This window comes from Mycetomoellerius zeteki, unplaced genomic scaffold (genome assembly GCF_001594055.1).
Source record: "Mycetomoellerius zeteki isolate Tzet28-1 unplaced genomic scaffold, Tzet1.0 scaffold37, whole genome shotgun sequence".
Classification (NCBI taxonomy): Eukaryota; Metazoa; Arthropoda; class Insecta; order Hymenoptera; family Formicidae; genus Mycetomoellerius; species Mycetomoellerius zeteki.
This window is the reverse complement of record NW_017257360.1, coordinates 27,204-38,920: the sequence shown is the minus strand read 5'-3', so window position 1 is coordinate 38,920 and position 11,717 is coordinate 27,204. Positions and strand designations below refer to the sequence as shown.

The following is an 11,717-nucleotide window of genomic DNA, read 5'->3' as shown; positions in this document are numbered from 1 at the left end:
TCTTCTACGTATCATACAGAATTATTTATTTGAGTAATCTCTGATGAAAATTTTTCTCAGAATTTTTCACATAATTTTGCAGAAATTCTATATAATTTTTCAGAATTTCCATATAATTTTATAACTTTCTTACATTTTTCATACGAATTGGAACACTTCTCAGAAAATCTACATCTTATCTCAGAATTTTTCATATATATTACTTATGAAATATATAAGATTTCTAAGATTTTTTGTATAATTTCTGATGAAATGTTATAAAATCTAAAACAAGAACATTTTTTTTTAATTATGGAATGAGAAATTTCAGAATTCACTTGTATAAACAGTTCTGAGAGAAGATATAAACTTTCTGAATATTTCTGAAAAATGTTCTAATTCATACAAAAATTATGAGAAAAATTGTCGCTAGAGATGCAATAATATTTTTTTAATTTCAGGAATAATTTTATCGAGAATCTTTCGAAAAAACCTTTCGAGTAAAGTTTTACTCCGTTAATAGCAGTGCAAATTAAGAGGTTATGGTGATGACAGTTTAAAGGCAGTTTCATTGCATGTCAGCCATTTTTAATACTCTTGTTAGTAACTTTGCGATACTGACTTAAGCCGGTTGCGCTTCTCTGATATCTAGGACTCTAATGAGCAGTAGGCTGGTCGGACGCTTGTATTCGCCTATCTTTAAACGTTAATATCTCGTTAAATATTGCGTCAACTGCAAAATGGTACAAAACTGTTTTGTTCCCCTTGATCCAATCTACGTCCCCATTGTGTTTCGATCCGTTTTTTTTTTGAGACACCCTGTATAGTAATTCAAGATTTTAAATTATTTAAACATTAAAGATCCAGCTTCGACCGTTATAGGCATTTTAATTTTTAGTATTGTGTTCATAAATATATAAAATTTTACGACCTGCGTGTCCTGGCTCCCGGGTGAGGCGGCTCCCAGCTTGTCGCATCTTCGTCCTCTTCTGCGTAGTGGTCTTCCTTCTTCCGATGGTGGGTGAGGCGACAAGATTACAGAACAATATTTTAGCCAACGAGTAAGGTCCGTCGATGACACCAGATGTAAATGCGAGACTAACTACCTAAAAAAAATAAGTTTGCAACACAAAAGAAACAAAAAGAAATCAACTAAACTTACGATTAGCGCTCGTACGCGCGCCCGCTTGCGCGCTCGTTCTCTGAGCCGGGACACTAGATCCCCCCGCCGACGATCCGCGACAGTGACGGACAAAAATTGTCACGTCACAATATACATACAGGGTGTCCCATTTTAATGTCCTACCCCAAATAACTTTTTTATTTTTAATAAAAGTTGTATGGTTTTGAGGGGGACATAAGGTGGTGTCATTAGTTTGACCTTGAATAATTGCTTGAAGATCATGTGAAGGTCACTTTCAATTTCTTAAATGGAAACCTCTATTTTTCATTGGATATTCTTGTAGTTTACCTCAAGAGCTTTCCAAAACACTATAATAAAATATTTTTTCAAGTACTTTTTTAGTTATAATGCTCGAAACTACAGTATCTCCGGCATTTAGCATTATCCAAGGTGTCCGACCGACAGCTAAAACCTCTCAAATGTTGTTTAGGACAATGAACTGCCGGTCGAACACCTTGGATAATGCCGGAGATACTGTAGTTTCGAGCATTATAACTAAAGAAGTACTTGAAAAAATATTTTATTATAGTGTTTTGGAAAGCTCTTGAGGTAAACTACAAGAATATGCATGAAAAATAAGGGTTTCCATTTAAGAAACTGAAGGTTATCTTCGCGTGACCTTCAAGCAACTATTCAAGATCAAACTAATGACATCAAACTAATGACATCTTATGTCCCCCACAAAGCCATATAACTTTTATCTGAAACATTTTTTTATAAGATCAAAAATAAAAGTTATTTGGAGTGGAACATTAAAATGGGACGTCCTGTATATGTGTACATATATTCAGATATACCTCTACATATATTTAAAGTTTTTATTTTAAATATTTTTTATATTAATTTGAATTAAAGATTTTTTTATTATGAGGTTTTGACACTACTTTATTATTCTATTGATTAATTTCGTTTTTCTTTAAACTATAGTGATTAGTATGATTTACTTAAAAAGCAAAAATTAATTAAAGCAAACATATCTTTTCGCATAAAGTTACATAAATATCTTAAATGTTACATATTAATCATTTTTCTAGCTTTTGCTAATTTATTTATTGAATAAAATTTGGAATAGTAAAAACTGAAATTTATCATGGTTTTTTTTTATTCACTAGACTTTTTCAATCAACCCTGATTCATAGTAAGGCACGTGACGTAGTAAGTAAAGTGATTTGTTATAAAATAATAAATTTCAGTGTTGAATAAATTATGACTTTCCTTTAAACTAAGATATCACGCTTAGAAATGACGTAGAATCTGGATATTTCAATAAATAAAGAAACCAACTTATTTATTATTCACCTTATGCACTTTGCTCTGGATAATGATTACAGACAATTAGCCTTAACAATTTTTTTAAATTGTGTGTCCCTGCGAGCGGAACTGCAATGCAAAATGGAATTGCATTGCGCTTTCGTTTTACTTCTTCGCAATACGCAATTGTGATATTAAAATGATCATCTATACAAGGATAGCTATACAAAGACGTCCTCGGTAACGAGACGAAAGACTTAAAAATACAATTGAACTTACATGGATAGCTCAATTAATATGCGACTCTTCATTTTTTTACGGTAAGGTAATTAAACTACGCAATTAATGGCCTAGCAATAGAACACGCTTCTTAAATACTAGAGAGAAATTTGAAGTGAGAGAGAAGTATGCTAGTTTAATACACACACAAAATGTTCAAGTATTTATATAGTCACTATACTTATATAGCTCAATGTTCTCATTAAGTTTTTGCTTCTAGATTATGTTTTGTAATCTTGAAGTAGCTAAGCCATAAAATACTTATAAAATTATTTGTTTAGACATTTTATTGCAAGAAACGACTACCATGACATATAAAACTAAAAGTGATATTATCACAAAGGTATGTAGAAAATATATGTTGTAGTTTAACATATACATTATGAACATTAATATTTAATATTCTAAATAAATTCTTAAATATTATAAACCATGGTGATCTTTCTCCTCTTCATTTTTGTACATAATACAATCGAGTGTCGTACTTGATAAATACTTGAACATTATGTGAGAGATTTTTAAAAATTTGCGAGCAAACAAAAGTATAAAGTAAGATAAGAGAGTTTCTGTTGCACCTAACATGATGGCACACGAAAAACTAATTTATCTTGACGCGTAGTGCAAAAAATGGAATCATTCACAATTTAATGCGGTTGTAGGAAACAGGAGCTTTAAGAAGCACGTTTTGTTGCTTAAATAAACAATTGCTAATCTCAACTGTTTTATGTTTGAAAAAAAAGGCGAAAGAAATTGGCGAATTGTACGCTAAGAGACCCTACCGATTCTGTGTATCTCATGAAAAATATGTGTACAACAATAAATTTACTAAATAACAACAACAATAATTCCATCTGTTAAAGAACAAAACATGAAGATGATTAAAGTTTTTTTGCATCATTGTGTACAATTTCGTGAGTTGCCGCTTATAAATCAACATATATTATAACTGAGCATTTTTTCTTTTTAAATAAAATCGATTTGTCAGTCTTCTGTACCTTTTATTTTTCTTTCCGGATGAAGATTATCCCGCCAATGGAGAAGAAGTGACGACATTATATACATAACTTCGAAAATGAAAGCCACTTGTACCTAAGTGCAGGAATGATATACACACGCCGGCGAATATTCAATATAAAAAATATGATACAACAATATTAAAGTTGCGCAGATGTTACGGCCTAGACTTTGGGCAGAAGTACGAACTAAAGTATTTAAATAATAGTCGTCTATAATAAATCCTTTTTGTGCTATAACTACGTTTTCCGTCATACACAATATTCCCAAATCGATGAAATTATACGGTGAATTTCTATGTCGATGATCGAGCACAATCGAGACTTTACAGCATCAGAGCAATGGACTTAAAGCAATCAGTGTCATTCCATTTTCCAAACCGATGATTTGGAAAGAAAAGAAAAACGTTGTATGGCATTCTCGGTTCTTTTCCACAGCAAATTTTGTCCTCGGTTCTTTTCCACAGCAAAGTCTGTGGCCCACGATGTATGTTTTTTTGTTGGATTGCTTGCGTTTTAATAAATTACTAGAAATTCTGTATTCTGTGTGCAATTCTAATAACTTGCTAAAACGTAAACAATCCAACAGAAGAAAAAAGCACTGTATGCCGTAGGTTTAAGAGATAAATGTTCTATTTTTAGTTTTTCAAAGCAAGATTAATATGCCACTATACATTATGACAAAATACAAATTACCGTTATCAAGATATTTACAGTACATGTTATGATGACAAATGCAGTCATCCAATCACGTATCCATATAGTTTTTCTTTGTGACTTGAATACTTTTAGATTCAGCACGTAATGCACGCAATTCAGTTTTATAAATTTTGTACAAAAATCACTACTAATACAAAAATATCCGATTGTCTTTTTGCCTTTATCATAAAATCATAAAATGACAATAATTGTTTTATTTCCGAAATATCGAGATCGTCTCATTTGATGTAAAAATTTAATAACTATTTATAAAAATTTAATAACGACTATTCGAGCCGAGCGTGAAACTTCAAAAGCGTGGAATTTAGAGAAATTTAGAGAAAAGTAGAATAAAATCTGATTACTTAGAAATCAAACTAAAGAAAACCAATGAAAATATTCGTCGTATGATTAACAAGACTGCGAAATCGCAATTTGCACTCTCAGCCTACTCACTCACAAATGTCCCTCTGCATCTGATGGGAGTCGCTGTTTGAAATTAGGCTTTCGATCGCGCTGTCCTGTTGCGAAATCGTCTCCGAACTCCTGGTCGTACAAAGTTTATTAGACTTAGCTTCTACGCGATTGCATTTAAGATTCGAATCTATCAAATTTGGATTTGACGCGGAATGTACAGAAACGTTAGGCTGAGCGGGCATCGGTCGTTGACACGAGTGCAGCATTAGCTCTGGTCCACCGCCATACGTAGTCAGAAAAAACTGCCACAATTCTTCGGGGATTTGGCCATAATCCGAGCCTATAAAAAAGGAGAATTTGTATTAAAAAAAACATACTTTTTCCATAATAATATGATAATTACAATTTGTTAACAAATTCTAAAAAAAAAAGACTTGTTTATTTATCAAAATAGAAGGCTTACCAACTTTAAGACTATTTTGTCCATTTTTATTTACAACGATGGAATTATTATCGATTGGTCCTGGTGGCTGTGTTTCTTTGCCTCGAACAAAGCTCTGCCATTGCCTCAACCATGCCATAGCCAACGCATAAATGGCTGTGGGATTGTCGGTATTTAACCGTTGGAATAGTTCCATTTCGTACTGTCTACGTTTTTGCAGGGATTCGTACTTTTCTTCGCATGTCGGACACTCGTACAGATGCGTACAGGCTGGGCCTCCTCCAAATCTAAAAAAGGAAATGGATATTAGAAATATATATATGTATATGTATATTATAGAAACATAATATATAAAGTACAGTAAAACTCCGTTTGTTCGAACATGTTGAGAGACAAGACAGTTCTATAATTGAATAATTCAGATAATGAAAACTCATTAGTTCTTTTCTCAGTACTTTTAGTTTCGATAATAGGAACTGATAGTCAGAAAACTAACGTTGAGAGAGCTCGTTATTATTTGAATGGTTCAGATAATATTAAGAGCAGATAATAGTAAGAGTTCAATTGTGTGTTCATATATTTAAAAGTGAGGACAAATTTATTTATTTTACATTTCATTTAAACCGACACGATGCTTTTTTCCTTTTTTTTCTATTGTATTGGTTACGGTGCTGGCTACTAGTACCATAGCCAATATGGTAACAAGTACGCAAATCCAGCTACCAATTCAGCAGTAAAAAAAACAATATCGTATGCTTTAATAAAATACATTAAACCGAGTCCTACTGTAATAATATTATTGCAATCAGAGACTTACGCATTATACAAGTATTCCCAAACTGCTTGCGGTATGGGCATACTAATCTTGTCGACAAATTGTGCTCTAACAGGAATTACTCCCCCGTGCGGACACAGAAAGTCGGAGTTATCGATCGGACCAGGCTCAGAAAATGTATTGAAGCGGTTGATCCACTGTCGGGACACGAAAAAATTTAAATCAGACACCTCGCGGGATGATATCTCCATCAACTCCATGGTTTTGTCACGCAACTGTAATATCTCTGGCGACCATTTTTTGTAGAACAGTACGTATGCCTCGCAATGCTTTACAGTTTCCGGTGATACCTCCGTGACACACTGGTCATCGAACTCGTACCACTTGTTGCCAATGGGATTCAATGCATAACAAGTGTAATGGCCACCGCCAGCTGTACCATGATGGCAAATGACCGATATCAGATTATAAGTAGTGATCTTGGACACGCATTCTTTGTGCAAATAGGGTCTCATATCAAGACCCTCGAGGGGGAACGAAACATAGTTGGCAATCTTTGAGCTAAACATTAGTTCGTGGCGAAACCTCTTCAAATGAACGCACAATATCTCAGGCAATTCCAAGACTTTAGAGAATTTGATGCCATTGCGCAGCTTATTGCATTTCTCACAGCTGTACATGTTGTCACCTTTGAGCTCATCGGCACTAAAAAATGCTGAAAGGCAGTCATGCAAACTGACCACTGGTCCCCAGAACCATGAACGCATCCATTGCAAGAACCACGACAACCAGCCTGACTGATTGGTCACGTAGACTACATCTGAACATGGTCCAGCCTTCTGTGGCGTCAACGAACCTTGATGCAGCATGTCGATGTGATCTCTGCTCGGAATGGGTAAGGACAAATCCTGGAAGGTCTCCACCCGCGTAGAAATTCGATCGCATGTTAAGCACTGCACGCTACTCAAGAGCTTGCCATCAAAAGTATCGCTAATGATGCTGCGCGTCTTTATTTGTTTCTTGGTGCGATGCTTGGCCGGAGAGTTTTGCGGAGACCGTTGCGGCGGAGCAAATGGCAACATCGGTTCGACGTTCGATTTTTTCATGTTTCTGCTGGTGAATTTGTTTCGTAGCTTTTCCGTCTGCGACACGCGAGAATAACGTCTCTTTGTGCCACGTTCACCCTCATCGCTCAGAGAGCTTTGTTCGCTCACGCCTGAATCGCAGGTTTCATATTCGGCGTCGGACTGACTGGATGCGTTGCCGTCAATTTCGGTCTCATCCTCATCCTCCGAGGACTGATCTCCCAATCCTTTCAACCGCAGCTGGATGTCCCTGTCATCCTCAATATGCTCCTTCAATTCCTCGTGCAACTGATCCATGAAACATCTGAGAAATTCCTGTGTGTCATGTTGATGATATCCTCTAAACATTGGATGTACCGTCCTGATGCCTGAAAGGATACCATGCGGCACGACATATCCTCTGGTTTTCTTATTCCACATATCTCGAATAAGGTTTAGATAGTTTAGGCTCAATCCAGGTTTCCTGTCTTTTGACATATAACTGACCATGTGGCCGCAATCCAAGAAGAACTGAGTCAAAGGAGACACATTAGATAAGGCTTGTAGTGCTGCATTCATGTAACATGTATTGCCAATATTCTGCAAGCCCACTAAACCTCTGGGCTTCCCAGAGAAGTCCTTGCTCTCATCTGAGTCTGTACTATCAGGAGAATCCCCAGATCGTTCATTAAATGAACCTCCTTTCTCTGAATTGATTCTATTTATTGACCAATCTCCATAAAACCTGTTAAAAAATATATATTAAATGTTTTTTTTTATAGAATTGCAATTGTAAACTTAATTTAACTTATGTTGAATATATTATTTTTATTACAGAATAAATCTTGTTAGCAATAAAAATGATCAATTGAAAATCAATTGACAATCAATTAATAATCATTCTAAGATCAATCATTAATCACTGAGTTCTAGAGATAGAGATTCTGGACATTAAAAAACTGTTTTTTATCCAACAATATACCTTGTTTCAGAATAAAAAAGTGCAAATAATTATTTCAGCACTAGAAGTCTTTATAAGATTTCTTTATAAGTTCTGCTAAAATAATTACTTATACATTTCATATAGAAACTTTTAATGATAAAAGCCTTGCAAACGAACATAAGACTTCTAATGCAAAAATAATTACTCTTGCACATTTCTTCTTGATAGAACCTTCTAATGTTAACTTTGCATATCATCCCTCTACTTCAAAAGTGATACAACTAAAAAAAATATGATTTTCAAATTATTACAATGAATGAATTAAATAAACATTACCCTACCAATTATTAAAAAAAAATGGATTTTTTTAATAATTACTCCGAGTAACTAAACTCTTCATAACAAAACTATCAAAATCGTCACAACTCAAAAATTGATTATTTTAAGAGTTGTGAAACAAAAAAGAAATGAAAAATAGCATTTAACTATATTAAGAATATTTTTTTGATCGATATTATTTGATTAGTCAAATAATATAATATCACAATTTCATTTTCTGTCAAGTTAAAAAATAGTTTTTCCTCTTTTCTGAGAAACTTGATTTTTTTATCACTTTTGTTATATCACTTTTGAAGTAAGGGACTAATATGAATATAGAAATCTTAAGTCTGTTTTTTCCTTCCTTTTTCCTGCATTAGACTGCACTAGAATTTTCTTCTTTGTTTTCTTTTGTAAACTATCAAACCTATTTCACTTCAAGTTTAAAAAGTATACATATATGTATACTAATTCAGCTACAGAAAAGACTTCTCATCTACATTTTTCCAGTATTTTTTTGACAACTTGCTGAAATATGTTACAATCAAATTGCCAATAAGGTGAGTACTCATTTGATGCAACATTGCAAGCAAAAAAACATCCAAAATGAGTACAGCAATTTTATAGCAACTTTGCAATAACAATTATAGTAAAGAATATATAACATATATTATGTATAAATATATGATATATAAATATATATTATAGCAATATTTCAGTATAAAATTATAACTATTGTTCATTATCAGAAGTGCAAATATTTTTGACAAATTTAATTCAATAAATATTTCTGTCATTATTATAGCAATAGTAACAATTGTTAGTAGGTGGATTTTGGAATAGTACTTTTGCATGAAATATTATCTAGATATAAATACCACCAATGTTAAAATTATTACTCAAGCATTTGCTTACTTATCGAACATCAACCTGTCTAAGCCATCAAGCTTAGACTCAATGCTACCAGGAGCGTCTCCGGCGAACTTGTTGCCCATAGTCTTGAATTCTACTTGTGTCGGTGATAATGGAGGTGATGGAACATGCTTGGCGATTGCCTCGCTCTTGCAAGCATAGCACCAGATCCTGTTGGTCGACAGATTCATATGGGCGCAGTGAGTCGGGAAGTTCTGGTTGTGGATGGTGCTGTGATCGAGATGCGTTTCCGCACAGCCGACCCAACGGCAGTCGGGGAACAGGCAGAGCCAGAGGTTGGGCCCGGGAGTGTCACAGTCACTACATTTAGCGAAGCGCTCTTCCCGGGCCATCACTGCCTCGATGAAGGCGAGATCGCCGCGGTTGGCCAGATGAGGGCAATTCCTTACGACTAATGGCATTTTTCGTTTTTCTCGAGGATAGCGGATCGTCGTCCTCTTTCACCAGGGATGACAAAGTATCAATGTTTCCACTCTTCAAAGTGCAATGATGCTTTCTCGATCGTCCTCGCGCTCGCGTACGGCAGTCCGGGATTCCCGTCCGGCCTACGCGCGGTTCGTAACAACACATGCCACTATCATTATCACGCCGTTGTCACCGTTGTTGATAACTATCGCTGCTGTTCTCTAACCTAATCGTGACAAATCCGGCGCCATCAGCAGACTCAACTGTTACGGAGAGGATCCGTGAGCGCTCGCTGCTATTGGATGATCTAAAAGAATACACCAATAGCATCGAGCGCTCACGGATTCGCTCCACAACAGTTGAGTCTACTGAACGCGACCAATGGCTGCGTTCAGCAGACTCAACAGTTTTGCAACCGTTTTATGATTGTCTGCTGAGATAGGACCATTCTTCTAGATCTAAAAGTAGGATCCAATTAGCGTGAAGGAAACTTCCAACAGTTGCAAAACAACCGTTCTGCTGAACGCAGCCAATGGTCGCGTTCAGAAGACTCAACTGTTGCGGAACGAATCAGTGAGCTCTCGCTGCTATTGGATGATCTAAAAGAATACAGCCCGTATTCAGAACGCGCTTACACGATGTTAGCGCGCTAACATACTATACTTTAGGTTACGCATATTATAGACTTTCAGAGATAAAAGCGCGCTTTTATCCATAAAAGCGCGTTCTGAATACGGGCCTACATCAATAGCAGCGAGCGCTCATGGATCCGCTCCACACAGTTGAGTCTGCTGAACAAGACCAATGATATCAAGCAGCGAACCTCTGCGAATCTCGCGCGCACGAAAACGATTGTTATTGACTGCGTTCAGCAGAACGTTTGTTTTGCAACTGTTGTAAGTTTCCTTCGCGCTAATTGGATCATACTTTTAGATCTAGAAGAATGGTCCTATCTCAGCAGACAATCATAAAACGGTTGCAAAACTGTTGAATCTGCTGAACGCAGCCATTATGGCCCGTCTACAATACACATACTTAGTAAGCTTGGTTTAAGAAGTAAGAATAAAAAATTGACCAATCACAGTCGAATGTAAGAAGAATAATCGACTGTGATTGGTCAATTTTTTACTCTTACTTCTTAAACCAAGCTTACTTCGCATATTGGGTGCATTCAGTATCACGATTGCTCACTGACCTCTGCTACACAGCACGCTTAATCGGGTTTAATAACATCCGTAGTTATGAAATTGTCCAATCGTAACTGTTCCTCGGAAGAATGGAATGACTGTGATTGGCCAGTTTCACAACTACGGATGTTATTAAACACAATTAAGCGTGCCGTGTAGCAGAGGTCATTGAGCGCTCAATAAGCTCTTGTATCTATTTGGTCTATATTTTTAGTTTTAACGGAATATGCCAATAAAATGTAAACGCTCACTGATCACTCATTGAACGGTTGTAGTACTAAATGCATCCATTGTAGACAACGCCTTATGCGTGGTCTACAATGAACAGTAGCAGTAGAGACTGTAACCATGGGATTGATTCTGTATCTTGAAACGAGGTGAAAATTACAAAAGTGAACAAATTTAATAGAATACTGATAATTTCATTGGTTAACGCCTAGTAAATTTGCTCACTTTTGTCATTTTCACCTTGTTTGGAGATACAGAATTGATCCCCATGTCAGGAGTGAAGGCCATCACACGTACAAAAATTTTAGTCGTAATCATAAGGTCGTAAGTAAATCGGCCAATCACAGTCGAGCGAGATCTTAATTTTGATTGTGATTGGTCGATTTGCTTGCGACCTTACGATTCCGACTAAAATTTTTGTACGTGTGATGGCCTTAAGCTGGTTTTCCAGCTAAGTCATTAATGGTTAGTCGATGAATGTCAAATCGATGTTGATTCAACATCGCTCGACGTTAATAATAGCTGCGTTCAGCAGATTCAACAGTTTTGCAACCGTTTTATGATTGTCTGCTGAGATAGGACCATTCTTCTAGATCTAAAA

The 11,717-nt window shown here is 35.7% G+C and overlaps 1 protein-coding gene across 1 annotated transcript; it reads right to left on the bottom strand.

Moving 5' to 3' along the window:
• Positions 1-4,707: 4,707 nt before the first annotated feature.
• On the bottom strand, positions 4,708-9,948 carry Usp20-33 (Ubiquitin specific protease 20/33). The gene is made up of 4 exons (XM_018453261.1): positions 9,279-9,948; positions 6,081-7,847; positions 5,285-5,550; positions 4,708-5,161 (listed from the first exon to the last, which is right to left on the bottom strand). The coding sequence occupies exons 1-4, from the start codon at positions 9,695-9,697 to the stop codon at positions 4,857-4,859; spliced, it is 2,757 nt and encodes a 918-aa protein (XP_018308763.1). The 5' UTR covers positions 9,698-9,948; the 3' UTR covers positions 4,708-4,856.
• Positions 9,949-11,717: the final 1,769 nt, after the last annotated feature.